Source organism: Rosa chinensis, chromosome 7, assembly GCF_002994745.2.
Source record: "Rosa chinensis cultivar Old Blush chromosome 7, RchiOBHm-V2, whole genome shotgun sequence".
NCBI lineage: Eukaryota > Viridiplantae > Streptophyta > Magnoliopsida > Rosales > Rosaceae > Rosa > Rosa chinensis.
The window spans coordinates 28,039,418-28,062,566 of NC_037094.1; the positions used below are offsets into that span (position 1 = coordinate 28,039,418).

Sequence of the window (23,149 nt, forward strand, 5' to 3'; positions counted from 1 at the left end):
TCTGCTCCATGCCATCCGGATTACTCTGAGGTAAGTCGTATTACAGATGATTGTACGGAATATTTACATGCTTCAAATGTTATCGTAATTTGTCATATCTATAGAGAAGCAAATAGTGTGGTGGATAAATTGACCCATTTTGCTTGTTTAGGTCATGTTATTGATCTATATTTAGAGATGGCGTCTGTTTTCTTACAGGTTGTTTTCTATCAGGATTCTTGTAATACTAATATGAGCGCTAGGGGTTTAGATATTACGTTCCCCCCTATGTGATGACATGAAATAAATAATAATGTAGGTGTGGGGATGAGCATCACTGGGCTCCAGACCCCCCAAAAGTCTTTTTGCAGAATTTTTACAATATATGCACGTATATATGACATTAGATTGCTGTATGTGTTGGTGGTATATTGGGAGAAGTAGCGTATGTAGTAGTTTGCGGTATTATTGTATCAATAACATAGTTAGTTCCTGAACATGTAGAAGTGTTAGCTTGTGTTATGGCTGGACACTTTGCAGTTGAAAATGCTTTTGTTCCAGCTATGTTAGAAACAGATTGTCAGACAATGCAGTGGCAATTAACTGTGATAACACATCTGTGTTGGGTAGACTATATGAGGATTTAAGCCTAGTGTTGGAAGAGCAATTCACACAAGGGTGGGAAAACCGGTTGTAACGTGGATCTTTGAGATTGATCTGGGGAAAGTATTGGGTTAGTATCTTGCCCTGTGCGTGACCCAAACTGACCCTTCAATTGCCACACTGACTCAAGAGTCAAGATAAAAAAGAACATCCTGTCATTTGGACACCTTACTATGTTACATCATTTGAATATATCTTATTGTAAAAGTGTCAAATTTTTCCTTTTTTTTTTTTTGGAAATCTTCTTTATAGCTTTTTCTATAGGGGCCTTGACCCAATGCTTAAATTTGAGTCAATGTACTCCCACTTACTTCACTAAGAAATTTTTAAACAAAATACTTGAAATTTTTTTTATAGGTTCAGCCATCAACACAAAATACCTGAAATTTTTTTTTCATTTTAAACCAAGTACATACGGATGCCCTGAATGCACAATGTCAATACAGACTCGCTCCGTAGAGTCATATATTACATTACACAAGTTTACGAATTAAGTTGCATAACAAAATAAGTAAATGCTCCTCAGAGCTTACTACATAGCGGAAGTTTTATCAACAACTAAACCACAAAATTAGCTTCCTACCTGTACAGCTGCAACTAGATCTCAGCTTCACCCGCGATTACCCTGACTTATAGGTAGGGCTGACAATTTGGGCCGAAGCAACCGAACCAGCCGAATTTCTAGCCGGTCCGAACCGATTTGGGCCGAAAACTCGGCCTGCTCGAAACGGATTTAGGCCGAAAACTGGGCTTGCCGACTTTCGGCTCGGCTGAGCAGTACCGTTTGGATGCCTTCGGCTCGACTACGGTATGAAGTTTTACATATCGTCGGTATACCGTACCGACCGTATATACATCTACATACCGAAGCATATACAATAATCCACAAAAAGGGCTGGCAATTTGGGCCGAAGCAACCGAACCAGTCGAATTTCGAGCTGGCTCGAACCGATTTGGGCCAAAAACTCGGCCTGCCCGAATCGATTTGGGTCGAAAACTCGGTCTGCCAACTTTGCCGAGCCGAAACCGTTTGGCTGCCTTCGGCTCGGCTACGGTATGAAGTTTTACATACTGTCGGTATACTGTACCGACTGTATATACATACGTCTACATACCGAAGCATATACAAGAATCCACAAAATATACGTCTACATACCGAAGCATATACAAAAATCCACAAAAATTTGTATGAGGCAGGGTTCGAACCCCAGACCTCATACACAGAGGCTTTGCTCCCAACCACCAGAGCAAGAGCTACTCTCATTATAATATGTACAAATGTTATATTTATTATGTCTTACGAGATAGAATTAAAATAAAAGAGAAGCAAGGTTCGAACCTCAGACCTCATGTCCAAGAGTTTCGCTCTCAACCACTAGAGCACAAGCTGCTCTCGTTGTTATCCATACAATTTTTGTATTTATTCTGTCTTAAGGGATAGAATTAAAACAAAACCAAAAATTTATCCCTTTCATCGTGTTGTCCCCATTGCATCATCTATTCATCTTCCACCCCCTTCCAATAAACCCAGATGCATCATCTTCCACCTCCTTCCAATAGACCCCCATTCTTCCACCTCCTTCCTACAACCCAGACCCATATGGCCATGTTCACAATCTCACACTTTCACAAATCCATATCACCCATTGCATCATCTTCCACCTCTTTCCAATAAACCCAGATGCGTCATCTTCCACCTCCTTCTAATAAAACCCCCCATTCTTCCACCTCCTTCCTACAAACCCAAACCCATATGGCCATGTTCACAATCTCACACTTTCACAAATCCACGAATACATGCAAAGCATTCCCAGCCACAAACCTATCAGATTTTCTTCCAGGAATGAACAATCTGCAGATCTCACACTTTTTAAGCTATAGATCTCCTACAATCTTCCAGGAATGAACAATCTCAGTACCTAATTCTATGATTTCCACTGTGTTTTTTAGGTTGCAGATCTCTGATTTCTTATCTTTCTTTGTTGTATCATCTTCTTTCTTCTCCTCCAGATTTAACTTAGAACTATCGGCTGAAAACTCAAAACCGATCTATGCCAACCGAGATCTCGGTTACCGATAGCCAGTATACCAATCATGTAAGATCGGTATCGGTTTGAGAATTGGATTACCGACACAGTCGGTTCAACTGATGGTTGAGGCAAAAATACCTCAGTTTAGTACCGAATCCAGCCCTACTTACAGGATTAACCCCTACACAATTGAATAGTGCATAGGGTTGATACAGACAAACACGGTAAGCTTATGAAATCTTGTATAAGTAAACTCCAATACATCAATCGAAACAATTCACGCAAATAACGAGAAATCCACCCATCTAGCTCAAAGAAGCAACTTGCACGAATCACGAGAAAATTCACCCATCCTGCTTAAAAAAGCAACTCACACAAACAACTTACGCCTTGATTTCTTTCAAAACTTCCCATCCTTTACTCAGAAGGAAAACACGTGTCACTTCGTGACAAAATCATATTAATTGAAACCCCTGCAGTTAAAATATAAAAACCCACGTCCTTCATGGACAATAAAAAAAAGAATACTATCAAGACTCTCTTTTAAAAACCCGTACTCATGAATCCCAAGTAACCTCGACCAAGGGCGGATTCAGGAGGGGTCGAGTCTAGGCAGTTGCCTAACCTCAAAACTTAAGATATGTTATGGAAGTCTCTTTGGTCTTAGGGTTATGCAAAATTCTTTTCTGAAGGAGAAGGCAATAGGGTTGGGGACGATAAGCCTACACATCCTTTCTATTTCTTCTCTTCAATAAAGACGCCGCCTGATAATTTAAAATCTTTATTTATGGCTAAGAGTCATAACTAGATTTAAATACAATTAAATATAAGTAACAATAGAAACTGTTCACACCCTATGGGTGTGGAGAAGTGGGTAGTTAGTTTCTGAAAGTAATAAATTTTTTTATTAATTACATATTTAAGTTTTGACTTTTTTATTTTTGACAATTAGAAAGATATATAAAGTTATTTAATATTTTAGGGGTAGAAAAGTAAAAAAAAATTAGTTATGGTGAACAAGCCATCTTCTCTCAAATATAGTATAGATAATACTTGTCAAAGATATAACATAACACTCATGGCATCAACATCACTATTCTATACTAAGTTTAGAGAATTGTGTATTTCTTTTAATATTTTTTGTTTAATCTTTTTTCTTTTTAGATAACATAATATTTATACTTTTATAAACTACAAACTATACTTCTCTCTTTACCTCTTGATAATTTTTTTTTGGTTTTTCGTAATTTTGCTTTTAGCAAGAGATATCTATTTGTGCTCCAATTTTCGTGTATGTAATTGCTACATATTTAAGAGCTTTAACTCCAATTAAAATGTAAGAAATTTTTCTTTGAAAATCAATTGAAAAGAAGTCTATTAATAATCTTGCCTTACCTGAGAAAGATTTCTGGATCCGCTACTGACCTCGACTGTTACCCCCATAAGATACAAGAACCCGGTAGAAAGACTAGAGCTCTAACTGATCGTAACCAATTACCCGTCCAAGGCTTGGTTCCGATAACATGCCTTAGTCACATCCTGTGACCCCCGATCCTCAACCCCCAAGTCTTTGGATCCCTGGTACAAAGACTAAGATATTAAGCGAGTTGCACTGGACCTAAAATGTTACTCAAATCTAATAAAAGATTTCCCGATCTTGATCACCAGTACAACAGAAAGTCTTTTTAGCGACCAAGTTTTTTGTGAGGAATTTATTTTCCTCAGTAAATGTCACTTTTTACGAGGAAGATTTCGATTCCTCACTAAATGTCATTAGGTTTTCTGAGAGAAACATATTTTTCTCACTATACACCACTTTCTACAACGAATATTTTTGTTCATCACTAAAGTTGACCATAGTTTAGTCTCCTAAATCAGCATGTTATTAGCGAGGAAATATGAGACTCGGGTGAGGAATTTTTACTGCAAAAATGACATTCAACGAGGAAATAACGATTTCGTCGTTATTAGTTTGGCGGAAAATTATGTAAAACCTGCCAAATTCAATGGCGACAAAATTATGGATTTCTCGCTAAAAGCCTGTGTTTTACGATGAACTATTTCCTCATGAAAATAAGCAATTAGCGAGGAAATAACGATTTCATCGTTATTAGTTTGGCGAAAAATTATGTAAAACCCGCCAAATTCAATGACGACAAAACTATGGATTCCTTGCCAAAAGCCCGTGTTTTAGATGAACTATTTCCCCTTGAAAAGAAGCAATTAGTGAGAAAATAACGATTTCTTCATTATTAGTTTGGTGGAAAATTATGTAAAACCCACCAAATTCGATGGCGACAAAATTATGGTTTCCTCGCTAAAAGCCCGTGTTTTACGATGAACTATTTCCTCGTGAAAAGAAGTAATTAGCGAGGAAATAACGATTTCGTCTTTATTGCGGAAAATTATGTAAAACCTGCCAAATTCAATGGCGACAAAATAATGGTTTCCTCGCTAAAAGCCAGTGTTTTACGATGAACTATTTCCTCGTGAAAAGAAGCAATTAGCGAGGAAATAACGATTTCGTCGTTATTAGTTTGGCGGAAAATATAAAACCCGCCAAATTCAATGGCGACAAAATAATGGTTTCCTCACTAAAAGCCCGTGTTTTATGATAAACTATTTCCTCGTGAAAAGAAGCAATTAGCGAGGAAATAACGATTTCATCGTTATTAGTCTGGCGAAAAATTATGGAAAACCCGCCAAATTCAATTAGCAAGCTGTTTCACTATAAATATCAAGGCACCACTGTTATTCAACTCACACCAGCTAGCCTCTATATCAAAGATTCAGCATTAAATCGCTCGAGTGCTTCCCTATAATGGATCCTCAGTTAGTTTCAGCATCTCAAGCTCAAACCAAAAATGCCAGTAGTACTCCTGATGTTGATCGACGTTCAGCTAATTTTTCTCCCAGCATTTGGGGCGATTATTTTCTGGCATATGCATCTATGGTACCTGTATTAGTTATTTTTGAAGTACTTTGCAGTACCATGCACATATACATGTCATATTTATCTTACCCCCTTCAAAATTTTCATCTACATAGGAAACTATGGATATTGAAGCCAACCAAAGTATCCAAGAACTGAAGGAAGAAGTGAAGAGGGTGCTAATGAGTTCTCCGCCTTCACAAAGATTAGAATTGATTGATTACATTCAGCGCTTGGGGGTATCCTACCATTTTGAGAATGAGATTTACCAACTTTTGCAGCAAAATTACAACCAGTACTCTTCTTATTATGACGATGATGATGACCTTCACACGGTTGCTCTACGTTTTCGGTTGCTCCGGCAACAAGGATTTAAGGTTTCATGCAGTAAGTAGTCTTGTCTCTATCAGTTGTATTGGTCTTATGATCGATCATATTTTCAATTTTTTTACAGAATAAATGTCACAAACAGTTCCCAAAATTTGAGTCATTCCACACTTTGGTTCTCAACATTCTAAAACTCTCACAATAGTACCTCAAAATTAATTCCCGACATAGTTTTAGTACTCTCTATTAATAACACCAGGGGAGGATTCAGAGCACTGACATACTTATGCACCAACATGAATGGACGGCTGGATAACAATAAATACAATATTTGGTTATTAAAAAAAAGATAACTATAAATATCAAGAACTGAGATTATCTAATAAGTGTTGGGTCACTTATAACGTTGTCCATCGGTGCATAAAAGAAATTACCTAATAGCTGTACTTCATTTCTATGTAACTGCAGTTGGTTCTGCACGTACTGGTAAATCATTGATAAAGCAAACAGCTTTGGAGCAAAAGAAACCAGCAAAAAGCCCTAAAATCCAATTCCTACAATTTATGCATGTCATTTCCTAATAGCAATATGATCCATTAGAAGTATATAAACCCATATGAAAAGAAACTGTACTCGGAATTAATTGTAGAGAAACTGTACTCGGATAAAGAAGTGGGCTGTTTTGCAGCGTGGCTTCATGTGATGAGTTTGAGTTTGGGTTTCTGCCGATGATGGGTTTTTGGCAGGGAGAGAGAGAGAGAGAGCATGTGGCGGAGAGAGATGACAAGACGAAAATGTCTTTGACAAAAAGGAGGATCTAACAGTGTTATTGACGGATGATACTTAAATTACATTGGAGAATAATTTTTGAGGTACTAATGTCATAGTTTTAAAATGTTGGAAACCAAAATGTCGAATGAGCCAAATATCATTGACTGTTTGTTATATATTCTATTGTTCTATGTATTTAACATTAGATTATTTTCTCTTATTTCTTCCCTTGGTTGGTGAATTAAGCAGACATGTTCAACAAGTTCATCGATGTTGATGGAAAATTTAAGGAATCATGCGTCGCTGACGTAGTAGGACTACAAAGTTTGTACGAAGCAACATATCTAAGGACACATGGAGAGGATATACTAGATCGAGCATTGTCCTTCACCACCACTCATCTTGAGTTTGCAATGGCACCACACGGCCGTGTAAGCCCCCCGCTTTTAAAACAAGTAGCTCATGCCTTATATCAACCACTCTGGAAGGGAAACCCAAGGATAGAAGCAAGGCATTACCTCTCTAGCTACCAGGAACTAAACACTTCGTATTTCAGTGATAGTCTTTTGACTTTTGCAAAGTTGGATTTCAATCAATTGCAGCGAATCCATCAAAAAGAACTAAGTAACATCACAAGGTCAATCAACTCCCATTACTCGATCTATATATACTGAAAATTGGTGCTAATTTAATTATATCGATCTATGCACGTACCTAATAAATTGTTAGGTATTATTTATTGGTTCAGGTGGTGGAAGGAGTTGGACTTTGTAAACAAACTACCTTTTGCTAGGGACAGGATAGTAGAGCTTTACTTTTGGTCTATGGGAGTTTACTTTGAGCCTAAGTATCATTTTGGGAGGACAGCATTATGCAAAGTTCTTGGCTTAATATCTGTGCTTGATGACACTTACGATGTGTATGGCACACCTGAAGAACTAAAGGTCTTTACTGAAGCTGTTGAGAGGTATAAAACGAATACTAGTAGCTGCCTTATTGTTTTTCATTAAAGGTTGACTTTCAGTTATATATTATCCTCTTTTATTTCAAAAATTATTGCAACAATATTCTAGATTGACATCTATGTTGTGGAAAGTTCTATAGTACATACCAGTATGTCATACTCACATTTACAAATGTGACAACAAATTTGTTGTCATTGTGGTAACTTGAGTCCTATTTTCTGTAATCTTAGTTCAATTAATAGTAATTACACCACCTACGACCTTATTACAAATTTTTGAACAAATTTGTTGTCAATATTGTAATTTTGATTTAACTACATGTAAATAGTGTAAACGAATGTAGTAACTTTGTTCTCAATATAGTAATTTTGATTTATATAAACAATTAGGTGGGATATCTCTGTCATGGATTCACTGCCTGACTATATGAAAGTTATCTATCAAGCATTGTTAAATGTCTACACTGACATTGAAGCCGAGCTTGCAAAGGAGGGAAACTCATATCGTATCAACTATGCAATAGAAGCAGTAAGTCTCATAAATTCTCAGCGAGAGCTGACTAATATAATATTAATTAATGGTTTAAGTCCAGAAAGCCATGCGGGCGGGCAATGATTATAAATATGTGTGTGTGTGTGTGTGTGTGTGTGTGTGTGTGTGACTTAATGTTTGATTGCAATACATGCTTTTCATCTATAAGTAAGTATGGAGAGTAACTAGAGAATGATTTTCTATTTTGGTCTCTGATAATCAGATGAAAATTCAAGTTAGATCTTATTTCGAGGAAGCCAAATGGTTCCACCAAAGTTACACACCGAAAACCCTTGATGAATATATGTCATTGGCACTTGCTACATCCACCATGTCTCTGATAGAAATCACATTTATTGTTACAATACCCGGTGATATTGTTACAAGAGACTCATTGGACTGGTTATCCAGTGACCCTAAATTTGTAAAGGCTTCAACAACAATTGGGAGACTCTTAGATGACATCCGAAGCCATGAGGTACAAATACATGCATAATACTAAGTTAATAGGAATTGAATGGTTCTAGTCATTGAATTACGCATACAAGAGAATGGGGATCCGTAAAATGTCACTTTTGCAGATGTCTTCTCTGATCCAGATGCAGTTTGTAATTTACTTTATATGTAAAACATGTGTGCAGTTTGAGCAAAAGAGAGGACATGTTCCCTCAGCTGTGGAATGCTACATGAAAGAATACTGTGCTACAGAAAAAGAAGCGGTGATCGAACTAATTAAACAAGTGAATGATGCATGGAAGGATGTAAACGAAGGATTGCTCCACCCTATCGCTATTGTCCCTAGGCCACTGCTGTTGCTGATTCTTAATTTTTTACGCGTAGCTGATGTTGTATATAAGGAAGAAGATGCTTATACTGATGGAGTTGGGCTTAAGGATCATATAACTTCTCTGCTTGTCGAACCTATTTCAATATAGGTTATATCAGCATTGGACTTTGTTCTCCATGTTATGACGAATAAGGACTCCCCCGCGGCCGAGTCCCTTTGTGCTTAAGGATCATTGTACTTTTTTTTTTTTTTTGAGGAAAGGAGAAAATTTCATTCAATTATCCATGGCCAGAAGGCACGTACATCGAATGCTGTCTTACACCAAATATAAGCTACCGGACAAAGGACATGTGACCTCACTGCTAACACATGCGCTCACTTAATGATCCTACATACCAGAGATCAAATCCTCACTACAAAGCCTCTCTTTGAAAAGTAAACCTAGTCGCCTAGAGACCTCAATTGGTGTACAACTAGAGAGAACTAAGAAACAAATAGTAAAGGACTAAATTTCAAGTACTAGGCAAGGAGACCCGGGAACCAAAAGCTTCCTTTTGCCCTTGGCTCGAGAATCCTCCGTTGTTACTACTCTAGAGGATTTGCTAGAGACACGAAAGTGCGTAGTTCCCTAACAAAATTAGAGAGTAAAACAAACCTAGGGTTCCCAAAGCAAGAAAACATAATAGTAACTAAAAAAATTAAAATATAAAATAAAACATCTTGAACCCAGAGTAAAACCCCAGGCCCAAGATACATCAGGCCCAGATCAGGCCCACCACCGGATTAGGGCCTAAGAGCTCCAGCCATTGAGCCTGGCCCACGACATGTGCTGCACAGACAGGCCAACCAACACCAACTTGCTTCCAAACCCGTCAAGCAGCCGCTTGCAGATCCAGACCTCCGGCGAAGTCACAACGTCGAACATCACCTCAAACCGCCCTCCACTGCATGCACCGAAGCCAGTCCATACCTGCTCTTCGCCGTCCTCCGCTGTAAGCACTGAGATCATTCCAAACTCTAATGATTTTATGGCAAGATCCGAATGGATCAAACCATAGAAACCACCAGCACAGATACGAAGCCCAGCCACAAACCCGGTGAATGCGGCGAGATCCGAACGAATCCGATCAGGTTCCACCATCTGCCGCGAACCCTCTGCCTGTGTCGACACTGCCGCCAGCCAAAACCATGGCAGAAGGAGCCCATTCAGCCCCAATCGTCGCTCACTCACCCCGACAACCCATTCGGCCGCACTCGACGATCGCCGATGAGGCCAGAAGCCATCGTCAGCGCCGAGGCGTAGCTGGACAGGCACGGACGGCAACTTGTCTCTCTAGGTTTTCTCTAGGTTTTCCTCCGAGTTTTTTTGGGTTGTGTTCATTAAGGATCATTGTACTTATTTATGGAGGATTTGGTTTTATCTCCCTCCACGGTGTTTTCTTATTAATTCATCGTTAAATAATGTGCACAGACGTGTGAATAGCTGAATAAGTCTCTAAGGTAGGTTGAATTCTAAACCTTTTAAAAAAAAAAAAAAAGACTCCTCCGAGGTCGAGTCCCTTTGGGATAGAATTAAAATAGATACTCAGCCGGTGCTTAAGGGCTATTGGTGTGTATGTGTATTGTACGTATATTCTTTTTTATTTTTTTTTTATAATAGAACTTCTAATTCAATAATCAACAACCAATTAGCCATAACTTACAAAACCTTATATAAGAATCCCAGCAAGAAAATCCGGCAAAATCTATCCAACCTAAAGCAAACTAATTAAAATCGTTAGGAAGCTCAAGTTTTAGTAAGCCTATCCAAAAGTAACAAAGCTTCGCCTCCTAAGGAAAGAAATGAAATCATTGAATTAGCTCTCACTTGCCAATCACGCAATTGTGGTACTAGCAAGAGACTAGAAACGTAATAAAAAAACTCATAGAAACTTAATCACGTACCCTCGTACAGGCTTAAAACCCTAATCAGAAAAATTAAACAATAGTCAGCTCCTTCACTTTCGAGTTGGAGATTATATCCTCACTTGTAATATCACCTTCTTCTTTCTCCTATGCCGGAGGACGACCATCTTTTCTTTGGAGTTGGCCCTATAGAAACCGACACATCTACCAATTCACCAAGGTGAATTCCCAAGGTATAATCATCAAACTAGGTTTGAATTGCTTTGTTCTTACACCCAAAGCCGAATTGGTGTGTAAATCAACAGAAACAGGCCCAGCAACAAAGCCCACAGTGTTTGCCTTTTCAGAAATGGGACCCAGCCTAACAACATGCAGCCCTGGCCTAGTCAAACTAGCGGTCAACCCTAATTCAAAATTAGGCAGTACACCAAAAACCTTAACATACTACACTTTTTGCACAACGAAAAAAAAAAAGTGTTGTGTGATGAAGGAAAGTGCATCAGACAACATGTTTAGTAGACTTACGTTGTATAAAGTGGTTAAAATTTTGAAGTTTTTATCTAGAAGGTCATTGCACAACGGTTACAAGAATAATCTGTTGTGTGAATAAAAAAAAAAGTTGCGGCTGATTTCCCTCCTAGATGGACTCAAATTTGGCTCTAAATTGTACCCTAGATGCCACTAAATTGTACAACAGTTTAGTTACTTGTGTTGTAGGAGTATACTTACAATAGAGGTTTGTTGGGGGGCAATAAAGGTCTATTTGAGGGCAGTTAGCCTTTCCGGCGACCTATGAGATCTCCAACGACCTCTTAAGGGACCTCCTATAAGGTTTTCAGAGTAGTCTAGTGGGCGGTGACGGGAATCCGGTTGCTCGTGACGAGAATCCGGTAAAGTCTCCTATGACTTCTCTCTCTCTCTCTCTCTCTCTATGTAACAAAAGAGTGAGAGTAAAATAGTATAAAATAATAATAATAATAAGAAGAAGAAGAAGAAGAAGAAGAAGTATTGCTTGCCATCTTGCAAAAATCTGTTTAGAGGCAAGGTTTTGAACATCTTTTTCTAAAACTGATTTTGCTGCTTTGCAATCAATGCGAAGTAAAAACCTTTTGTTTAAAAGATCATCTTGAAACTTTGTGATACATAGCACTATAGCTAAAATTTCCTTTTTGAGAATGGCCCCAAATCCAGCTTTGCACCTGTACCCTGGGATACATCTCTGGTATCAGAGCCAAAAGGCCGAGAGGGAAGTTAGTGAGAGAGAGACCCAAACCTTAGGAGGTTGTCCTTTGAGGAAGTAGCAACTTGCGTTCCCGGTAGTAAGTCGCAGAGAGGCGCAGTGAAACCGTTGGTAAGCTTGGGTGCCCCATCAAAGACCTCAGCCTAAGAATTAAGTCAATCTCCCTCTAAAATCTCTTAAATCCCGATGACTTCTGAATCGAGTAGTATTTCAGATACAATGCTAAACTGTGAGGAGTGGTCTTCTCATAGCTTAACTGAAATTGTAGGAAATTGGAAATTACCCAAGAAAAGCTACAGTGAAATATACAAAATAGGCACTTTTGACTTCAAAACTTTATATTCAATTAAGACACAAGAACAAACTATTGAAGTAGGTTCTGACCATCAAATTATTCAAATGTTTACTCAAAAAGCTTTAGCAGAACACAAAAAGAAAGACTACAAGTATTTGCATATAGGTGCAGTACAAGTAGGAATTCAACCCTTGACCAGAAATGGTCTCAAAGCCTCTGTTTTTGTTGCTCTACGTGATTATAGACACAGAAACTTTGAAGACTCAATTTTAGGACTAGTAGAATCAAGTTTATGCAATGGACCTATTCACTTTGAATGTTTTCCAAACTTTCCTGTGTCACTTAATGATCCAGGACTTTTAAAAGCTTTAACCCTAAATGTCAAAACACATGGTTATGACATGTCTCCAGGTGAACAACCCTTGGCTGTCATTTACCGAATTCACTACAGAGTAATGAACACTCTGTTAAGTGCAAAAACAAAATCTACAGATCCCAAAGGTCAAACTCTTTTATTAGAAACAGATATGAGAAAGTCAAATATTGTCATACCCAAAATGATAAAGTGGACTGACATCGAGCTACCATCTGAGTGGAAACTTGATGAAGCAGTTCCTCCAAAACCCATAGAAAGCCATCAAGTAGATTATATTTCCCAAAATGCTGATGGAAGTGTAAATATACGCTTTGCATTAAGTAGTTCAGGAAACAATTTGCTCTGCAGACAATTTTCAAGCTCAAATAGATCTACCCGATCAACCCCAACCTTACATGACAATGAAAGAAATCTCAGAAACCTTAATTTAAGAAATTTAGATGAATCCTCTACAATACCAAGACCCTTCTATACCGTAGAAGAACAAGAAACTAGACAAGCTTCGCCAACTCAATCCTCAATGGCTGCAGAAGAAATTAGAGATCCTCAAATTTTTACAATATTAAAACCCTTTGAAATTGACAAAGAGTACCTAAGGAAAGACTTTTATTCTGAGCAAAATAGTTCCAAACGTAAAGCCTTCTTTGCAATCTTTGACAAACAAGAAAGAGACCAAATTCAAGAAGAATACTATGCTTTTATGAACAAACACAAATTAAATGTTTATTTCTTTGATTGGTACTTTGACTTGTCCAAAACTGAAAATAATTCTAACAAGAAAATTAATGTAACAAACAAAGTTACAAAAACTTGGACTCTAGCAGATAGGAAAACCCTAGAAGCTAAGAGACCACCAATGGAAGAAATAAAAATTCCAATAAGAAAAGAAACAATTATTGCTTCTCCGTACAAAATGCAAAATGCGCTAGATAGACAAAAAGAAGCAACAAAAGATGATATTCAAAAACTAATGGAACAAAACAATTTTACAAACCAATATTTAGATACAGTAGGAACCCAATTAGATCGTATAGAAACATTAGTTAGGTCTGAACCTAGACCAGACCCAAAAGGAAAAAATAAAGATATCAATTAGCCTATACTCAAACCCTTTCAACCAGATGAAAACCTTTCTTTAAAAAATGATAGTCAACTACGAGAATAATAAGAAGAATAATAAGAAGAAGAATAATAAGAAGAAGAATAATAATAAGAAGAATAAGAAGAATAATAAGAAGAAAAATAATAAGAAGAATAATAATAAGAAGAATAATAAGAAGAATAATAAGAAGAAGAATAATAATGAGAATAAGAAGAATAATAATAAGAAGAATAATAAGAATAATAAAAATTAAGAAGAATAAGAAGAAGTAGAATAATAAGAAGAATAATAAGAAGAAGAAGAATAATAAGAAGAATAATAATAAGAAGAATAAGAAGAATAATAAGAAGAAGAAGAATAAGAAGAATAATAATAAGAAGAATAATAATAAGAAGAATAAGAAGAAGAATAATAAGAAGAAGAATAATAATAAGAATAAGAAGAATAATAATAAGAAGAATAATAAGAAGACGAATAATAATAAGAAGAATAATAATAAGAAGAATAATAAGAAGAAGATTAATAATAAGAAGAATAAGAAGAAGAATAATAAGAAGAATAATAAGAAGAAGAATAATAATAAGAATAAGAAGAATAATAAGAAGAAGAATAATAAGAAGATTAATAATAAGAAGAATAAGAAGAATAATAATAAGAAGAAGAATAATAAGAAGAATAATAATAAGAAGAATAAGAATAATAATAATAAGAAGGGACAATGATAAAAGAGGTCATTTTAAAGTACCTTATGATAATTCAATCACCACAAATGTCCCTATGATAATTAAGATTATCTATTAACAACCCACCACTAAAGTTAAGTTTAATTACCAAAGCCGCCACTGGAGATTCTCTTTTCCCTTGCCGTTACCCAAGCCTATCTGAATCCATTCGGACTCAACCCTTACCAAAATCTCTCTCTCTCTCTCTCTCTCTCTCTCTCTCTCTCTCTCTCTCTCTCTCTCCCTCCCTCCCTCCCTCCCTCCCTCCCTCCCTCCCTCCCCCCCCCATGGCGTCTAGTACGTCTGGTCCCCTACGACGTCGTTACTGCGTTCTTCGCCGGAGCGGGAGCTTTGAATCGGCTCTGTGGATTTGGAGAGATTTGGTAGCGGCGGCGCGTATTTCCGGGAGTTGCTTCGGGGAGTTCCTCAGGTTTGGTTTCGTTTTTGAGCTTTTCATTTTTGAGCTCAAATTTTCTCTCTCTTTTAATCAGAAAGCTTGAATCGATTTTGATCGGAGCTTCTCTCTCCATTTTGATTACGATCCGGATCTTGTCGAACTTGAGCCACTCGCCACAATTATACCCGCCGGATGTCGACCACGGCGGGATTTTGTACACTGCGACCTCACGCACCACTAGCAGCTTAAGAATCCTCGTCGTCGCAGCCGCCGCGATCCATCTCCTTCGTCACTATAAGCTCGATCTCCCCTCCGATCTCCTCTCCTCCAAACCCTCCGATTAGTGCTGGACCTCCAAAGGTGCTTCCGCGCTTTCGTTATTGCACTTGTTTTCTCAATAATTCAATTTGCGTATACAATGGATTTGATCCATGTAGATCGAATTTTAGGTAGAAGATTACTGATATGAAGCGTTTAAGTATACTGTGGAGTAGTCATTTTTGTTTTCTTTTAGCATCAAGTTCTTTGATTATGGCTTCGTGCATCTCGAGTTATTCATATTCCATGTTTTTTTATTTCGCGCATTGGATGTTTCTCATAGCAATGTTGCATTTGTATTGCTGGTGTTAGATTTTGGTCTTTAATATCGGTGCTTATGATCGTTTGAATTGCTAGTGTTAGAAGGGACTTTGCAGTCTGAGCATTATCAGTAATCTGGGAGTGCTTCTTATCCTTTCTTCAAGCTCGGAGAAATCGTCACCACCATCCCTACCATCAGTGAGCCCTAAATCCCTAGTTTTTGTTGTGTATAACAATTTCATCAAATATTCATCAGTGATCGAAACCGATATGCTTTGACTCAATTTTTCGGGTCAGTTTTGCTGTTAGGTGGAAATTTGTGCAAGTTTTACTTTCGTTGTGCTATGTTAAGACTATTATGTGTTATTGTAGAGATGGCGAATAGTTTCGCTTTTGTGGCATTATGTGGATCAGAGTATTGTTATGTTTTGTTTAATTGTGAGAGTGGTTGTTTACATGATTTAACGTTGAGACTGTGGAATACAGGAACATTAGCTTCACTTTGTGGGATGTAGGGGGTTAGGACAAGGTAACTGCTCACTCTCTGCATGTGTCTCGTTGCATGCGCATAGATAAAGATTACATTATGATTGTGTAGCCATTATAATTAGTGGAAATTTATTGACACTTGCTTTGATAAACATGAATTTTTTTTTTTTTTTTTTAAAGATCTTCTAAAAGGCTGTGCAATTGATGGGGGATATGATGATAAAGTTTTATATCATTTGTTTACATTTAAAAGTTAGAACTGGGAGGCCATTCTTTGTTGTACGGTGTCTCATCATCTTAAGAGGAGTTTTGGTCTACACATCTATATATGCATAACCAGTGAGTGATATAGTTCCTTCCAAATACAGATCCGTCCATTGTGGAGGCACTACTTCCAGAACACTCAAGGTCTTATTTTTGTGGTTGATCGCAATGACAGGGATCGGGTTGTTGAGGCAAGGGATGAGTTGCACATGATGTTGAATTAGGTAGTTACTGATTCTCATGTATTATAATTTGTGCTTGTTTATACTAGGGATTCATTAGTTCCAATTGCAAAAGATCATAGGATCCTTTTACCCCAAAAAATAAAATAAATAAAATCTACATTGCTTCACTAAGTTTCTATTTGGTTTGGTGCATACTTTCCTGGACTTGCATCTGCTTACTTGTTGTAGTTATATAGCTTTATGTCTTAGTTGCTTGATGAGTTATTCTGGTTGCATGCCCTTTAAGTGATTAGAAGATTCAGAACCTTGTTTAGGGTTCTTGTTCTTTGTTGTTCTAAATTGTTGGCTTTTGTAAGTTTCTATAGACACCCATTTGATTGGAGCCAAATTGTTTTTGTTTTTTGGGTTAAGGAAGCAAAGGTTTCCTTGAAAGGATTTTTGGACCTTAAACTTCTCTAATCAAATCAACCGTTTTGTGAAATTGTATCAATACAGACTTATAGCCCCGGTTGATATCAGTTTGTTGTTGGATATGCAGGGAACTGCTGTGGAGTTTCTCTCTCAACTATCTCAAGATAGCGCAGAGGAAGAACTCTTGGTGTTAACAGTGTTGAATAGTATTAGATACTAGGCATCAGGTCTAGTAAGGGTGGTTGTTCTATACATTTTATATTTCATATTTACAGATGAAATTCTATCAGCCATAACCATTTGTACCGAGGGAGGTGACATTTAGAGCCCCTTGCACATTATCATTTTAGGCTTGTAATTTGTATCAAATAACAAATTACTGGTGTTTTCTTATTTTATCCAAAAAAAAAAAATGGTCTTGATGCTCATTATGTTAGCGATCATGACTTGTGGGATTGAGTGTTTTGTTAAATTATTGCTCCTATAGCACATAACGTTTAGTATTCTTATTATGAAATCACATCTAGGCCAGGTCCTGTTATATATTTAATACACATGTCAAGTTACTGGCCAAGTCACATTGCATGTCAGTGGCTAGTAACTTGATCATGTCACTGTTAGATACTTATACTCATGTCACTGACTAAGCCACTGGCCAGGTCAGGTTCCTAGTTAATGAGGTCACTTTTAAGCCCAAGTCACTGGCCAAGTTACTAGCCATGTCACAGTCATGACTTCACTAATTAAGTTACTAGCCAAGTCACATTGCATGTCACTATCAGTGTTAATCTCAAGTCACTGACCATGTCACTGTCAATTACTAGCCAAGTCATTGGCTAAGTCACTGTTAATCTTTGGCCAAGTCACTGACCAGATCAAGTCCCTAGTTAGTGAGGTCACTGCCCAAGTTATTGTTAACCTCAAGTCATTGGCTATGTGATTAATAGTGACTTGGCTATTAACTTGTGACTTGGCTACTGACAGTTACTTGGTTAGTGACATGGTCAGTTACATAGTTAGTGACATGTGATTAACAGTGACTTGACTATTAACTTGTGACTTGGCTACTGACAGTTACTTGATTAATTAGTGACATGGTCAGTTACTTGGTTAGTGACATGTGATTAACAGTGACTTGGCTTCTGACAGTTACTTTGTTAGTGACATGGTCAGTTACATGGTCAGTGACATGGTCAGTTACTTGGTCAGTGACATGTGATTAACAGTGACTTGGCTATTAACTTGTGACTTAGCTACTGACAGTTACTTGGTTAGTGACATGGTCAGTTACTTGGTTAGTGACATGTGATTAACAGTGACTTGACTATTAACTTGTGACTTGGCTACTGACAGTTACTTGGTTAGTGACATGGTCAGTTACTTGGTTAGTGACATGTGATTAACATGTCACTGTTAATTCCTAGTCATGTCGCTGTCAATTCTTGGCCAAGTTTCTGGCCATGTCACTGGCTATGTTACTGGCCAAGTTATTGTTAACCTCAAGTCATCGATAAAGTCACTGATCATGTCACTAGCCAAGTTGCGATGACAGTTGTTTGGTATACTATCAAAAACAAATACATCAGCTGGTATTTCTATTACAAACTGATCAAATGAGCATGATCCAAGGTCCAAGTCATGTATTTTGACAGTCGCATAACTATCATAAAATAATTAAATAAGAAAGACTAGCTGTGCGAGCAAGCATTGCTCTGTGGAGAATACATCTGCCATGAAAAGCAAGCACGATAAGTAGAGAAAAGTAAACAGAAACCCAGATGCAAAATTGAGCTCTATAGTCAGTAAAGAAAAACAACATTTTATCTATTAATAAACTATTGGGACACATGGCTTGGCTTCAACATCTTGTTGTACTCCTGAATGATAAAGAACAACTTGTGCATCATAAAATTTATACAAAAAATTCCACGAGGCATTCTTGGTTTCAGCTCGAGCAATTTCTGACATATACCATCTGCAAAAGAATGACGAGCATTTTAGTGTAACCCAAGCCTAACTGAACATCATTTTCTACTAGTAGCAAATCATACTATTCACACAGTTAGCCCTCAATTCCCTTATAGTCACCCTAGTATTAGTTTCCAGGTTCCAACTACAGAAGGCTGTGTATGTAGCACTGCAAAGACTAAGTTAGCATTCAACTTTTTTCTAAAACAAGAACAAAGGCGGCAAGTCAAAACATTTAATAAATGAGTGAAAAGAAAGGTAAAAGAGTAAACTAAAATGAGGCATTGACTCAAAACTTTGTAACTCAAACTTCTTCCTAAACATGTGCAGATCTTGACTCAACTTCAAACAGAACTACAAGGAGGCATGAGAGATCATAAGATATATACCACTCACTCGTGCATATTTCTTTTTAGTAACACAACATCTGGGGGACACCTGCTAACCCACAGAACAGTTCAAATATTAAACTGCTATCCAGATAGATCACATTTGAATGTCGATGAATGTCAAGAAATGTAAGCTAATACCAATTCGAGTCATAATTCATAGATACAACTGGCGTCCCATCTAGGGTATCATTGCCTTTCACCAAATATTTTGTACTCTGGCAAACAGAAACTGTATTACAGAAAGAGACAAGTCTCGCACAGAAATCCCCTAATTTAATCACTTAAATGACTTGACACTTTAAATACGCATAGTAAGAGTTTTCTGCAAAAAAGTAGCCTAAGAATATTCAGGTTTTCTTTCTTACCAAATAGCCGGCTATAGCATGATTTTCATATATAATATATCTATTTCAGAGTAGGTAACATGGTAGGTTATTTCACAAATTCCATTTCCTATGGAGACCATCAGAAATTGAAGGCCACACCATTCATGAGCTAATTAGCAGGATGTAGATATGTGATGCATACAAGCGGAGAAATCAAATAGGCATATGTATATTCATTTGCCATGCCCGTACCTTTCTTCTATGAATCTGTAGAAAAAATGTGGAAGAACAACCAAATTTAACATAAAGATAAACCAATTCTAATAAACATAAACAAACAGAGAGGTCGCTCCCACCAACCAGCCATCCACAACCCATTGGGTTGATGAACAAGGCTCTACTTATACCTTCAAGCATTTTCTACAGTATTTACAAGATTTTACACCATATAGATGGTTCAAACATCTTCCATTATTAATTACAGGAGTCCAGTTTTAATTCTTCATTCCTTCCTGGTTCAATAATTTTTGCTCAGAATAAGTGAGGTCCCTTATTCAACAATATGAAGGGAAACAATACTCACTGCAACAAAAAAACACACACAACTTCTGTAGCACAAAATTCAAGAACAACCGCAAAACCCAACAAGGCAAAAACCTCAGAGACCAAACACACAAGCTCAAAAATCTGCTTGCTTCCAACTTCATTCCAACTAAACTACACCAACCTTAATCTCAGCACATAGAAATGCTCAAAACTGAATGAGAAGTAAAGAATGACACAAAAATCCATTGGAGACGGCCTTTACATTTCAATTTACAAGATTGTTTCCAAGAGGCATCATTTTTAAGAGGGGAAACAGATTGACCTGTTGTCAATCAATTCAATTCTACATAGGCTTTTTTTTTTTTTCCCAAGCAAAATTGTGGTTTCTTCCAGTTATGTCTTTTTCTGTAAACAAGCCTTACAACCAACTCATTACGAGCAGCAAACTCTTCAGATGAAAGCCCTTTAACCTGTGAGCAAATAGTAGCATTTATAAACCTCACTGCACAAACCCTATGCAATCAAGAATTCTATACCAAACAGGCAAAATTGACAACTCAACTACACATGTTCTTCCACTTCAATTTACTATCGAGTACTAAAACACCGTATCCGAGTGCAATCATCTTTCAATTTTCAGTTTTAGAATGTAGCACACTAAACATCAATTTCTCAAACAGTTTTATGAAAATGCATAATTACTAAGAAGCACGATAATAGAATTGATTCAAACAGTGGAGGCCAACCTTCTTTACAGCCAATCTCTGCAACTTGGGAACCTCTTTAAGCAATCGAGCCTTGGTCCGACGAATCACCGCATTCAGAGCAACTGCAAATGCCCTACTTTTCTCTTTTGATGCAAGCTCCGCTTTCTGCAGATCAAAATTACTCAAAATTCAATCTCAATTTGAAAAATAGGACCAAATCATAACTAAAATTCTAGTCAATTTCAAAGAGATTCGAAATTCTGAACTCTCAAAGAGATTTCATCGCTCTGAAACACACAGTTTGAATCAGAAAGAAACTGAGAAACAGACTGAACCTGAAGAGCAGCTTCAATGTCGAACTCGACGGCAGAGTAGAGGCGAGCGAAGGCATCGTCGCCGGAGACATTAGAGTCCTTCTACTTGTCGATGCCGTATCGGTCATACTTGTTGCAGATCACGGCGAAGGCATCGTCGCCGGAGACGTTAGATTCCTTCCATTCTCGCCGACGGCGACGTGTTTCAGCGGATCATGGAGGAAGAAACCGATCAAAATTGTTTGAGATCTCGAGAGAGTGAGAGTGAAAAAGACCGTGAATTTTTTTCTATGAGGAATTTTATCTCCAACATCTGGTTCAACCTGAGGAAAGTGAAGAAGATAATGCAATGAGATTAACAGAGAGGAAAGATTAGGAGGAATTAGATATGAAGATTCTCTCACAAAGCTTATAGCTTAAAAGGGCATAATCGGAATCAAAAAAATTAAAAACTGACCTTTTTTAACATCACTTCATTATTAGTAAGGACTAAATTAATATTACTGACAATTCATGATGGACCATTTTATCAAGTGGGAAACTAGGTGACATTTTTATCATTTCACACTGTAATGTGACCTTTTCCATCATTTCCCTTAATAAGAATAATAATAAGAATAACCTGGGATAACCTCTGATAATAATAATAATAATAATAATAATAATAAACTTAATTGGGTATTAGGGAAGACCTTATTAGAGTCTTTATGAGTAAGGGGAATTAAAAAAACTTAATGGGGTAAGTGGAATAAATGACCCTAGGATTAGGGTAAATAGACCTAATTAGAAAAGTCAAAAATTAAATGTTCAAGTAAATTCAGAATATTGTGTCTGGCCCAAACTCTAGGTTACTTGACCTAGTTATAATAGAGTTTTGAATTAGAGATATTCTCGGAGATATTTATAGATATCCGATTAATTGTACGATTATTTTTCCTTGTACAACTCTGATTCTATGTCTTGTAATCCTCTATATAAATAGGCCCATATTATCAATGAAAGTACGACTCAATTCTCTCCTAATTTCAATTTTCCTTAAACATGTTATCAGCACGACGCCTTAACCCTAAAACCTAATAGACAAAACCCTAAATTCGAATACAAAACCTTAAAGCCTTTTCTGCCTCCACCTCACACCTTGAAGCCCTCCACACCAGGAGTCCAGAATCAACGGCAGAACAACCAGAACCGGCCGGAAACCTATTGAACCGGCCACTGAAAGTTCCAAACCACTTGCAGCAAATACTCAACCGGTTCACCACCTTTCGGACATCCGATTACTACCAAATTTTGCCAAGAGCAGTGCTTCGACCCTAGAATCCGAGAACTGGAAACATTTTCCCCAGAACCAGTCTAAAAACACGTGAACCGGCCACCTGAGCATCTGCACACTTAAACCGGTAGAAGAAGAAAAGAGAAAGAAAAAAAAAAAAAAAAGGGAGGAAGAGAAAAAAGCCCAGAAGCCCACTGCCACGTCAGCAAATTATGCCATGTCAGCACCGGCAACAGGTCACAGCCAGAAACTTTTTCTGCCATTTTCCAACGACTTTTCAGACCATTTTCCGGCGACTTTTTCCGGCCAAATTTTCCGGCGACCTATTTCAAGGTTTTTTTTTTACTAAAAGTTCCCGTTTTTTTATTTTTTATTTAATTTCTCTTCTTTTTCTCGAGGACTTGCAAACTCCCTTCTTTTCCCCCCCTTTTCTTCTTCATAGGGGAGATTAAAAACTGAACTGTGGGGGTTTGTGCTCACTCCAAGCTTGGAGCTTTTTGAGTCCTCCAAACTTAGAGTTTGTTGAGAAGCTATGATCGACTACAAACATATCATTGTTTCGATCTAATCCAATTCCTCTTGGAATCTGATTTCTTGGAAGCGACTACGCTCAGAAATCCCTAATTTCTTGGAAGCGACTACGCTAAAAAATTCTATTGTTTTCGTGGTAGCC

General features: G+C 37.4%; 1 protein-coding gene and 2 long non-coding RNA genes across 7 annotated transcripts; 2 read left to right on the forward strand and 1 right to left on the reverse strand.

Moving 5' to 3' along the window:
* The first annotated feature begins 5,461 nt into the window (after positions 1-5,461).
* Positions 5,462-9,176, forward strand: LOC112177729 ((-)-germacrene D synthase). Its single transcript, XM_040509908.1, has 7 exons — positions 5,462-5,625; positions 5,721-5,991; positions 6,952-7,339; positions 7,451-7,669; positions 8,057-8,195; positions 8,422-8,676; positions 8,840-9,176. Exons 1-7 carry the CDS (start codon positions 5,494-5,496, stop codon positions 9,131-9,133), a joined length of 1,698 nt encoding a protein of 565 aa, XP_040365842.1. The 5' UTR covers positions 5,462-5,493; the 3' UTR covers positions 9,134-9,176.
* A 5,682-nt stretch (positions 9,177-14,858) lies between these two features.
* LOC112180173 lies at positions 14,859-17,386 on the forward strand. Its single transcript, XR_002928136.2, has 5 exons — positions 14,859-15,382; positions 15,698-15,799; positions 16,088-16,130; positions 16,459-16,578; positions 17,078-17,386. It is a non-coding gene; the product is annotated as an uncharacterized LOC112180173 (long non-coding RNA).
* A 1,205-nt stretch (positions 17,387-18,591) lies between these two features.
* LOC112180980 lies at positions 18,592-21,628 on the reverse strand. Of its 5 annotated transcripts, none has more exons than XR_005802953.1 (4): positions 21,225-21,628; positions 20,929-21,054; positions 19,315-20,218; positions 18,592-18,925 (listed from the first exon to the last, which is right to left on the reverse strand). It is a non-coding gene; the product is annotated as an uncharacterized LOC112180980 (long non-coding RNA). The 5 variants fall into 5 exon arrangements; XR_005802952.1 differs by having other exon boundaries at positions 19,308-20,218; XR_005802949.1 differs by lacking the exon at positions 19,315-20,218.
* Positions 21,629-23,149: the final 1,521 nt, after the last annotated feature.

Bases quoted from the DNA above. Each gene is read 5' to 3' on its own strand.
- LOC112177729 (XM_040509908.1), top strand. From the start codon at position 5,494: ATGGATCCTCAGTTAGTTTCAGCATCTCAAGCTCAAACCAAAAATGCC. The intron at 5,626-5,720 runs GTACCTGTATTA...TCATCTACATAG, and splicing joins TTCTGGCATATGCATCTATG to GAAACTATGGATATTGAAGC. The intron at 8,196-8,421 runs GTAAGTCTCATA...TCTGATAATCAG, and splicing joins TCAACTATGCAATAGAAGCA to ATGAAAATTCAAGTTAGATC.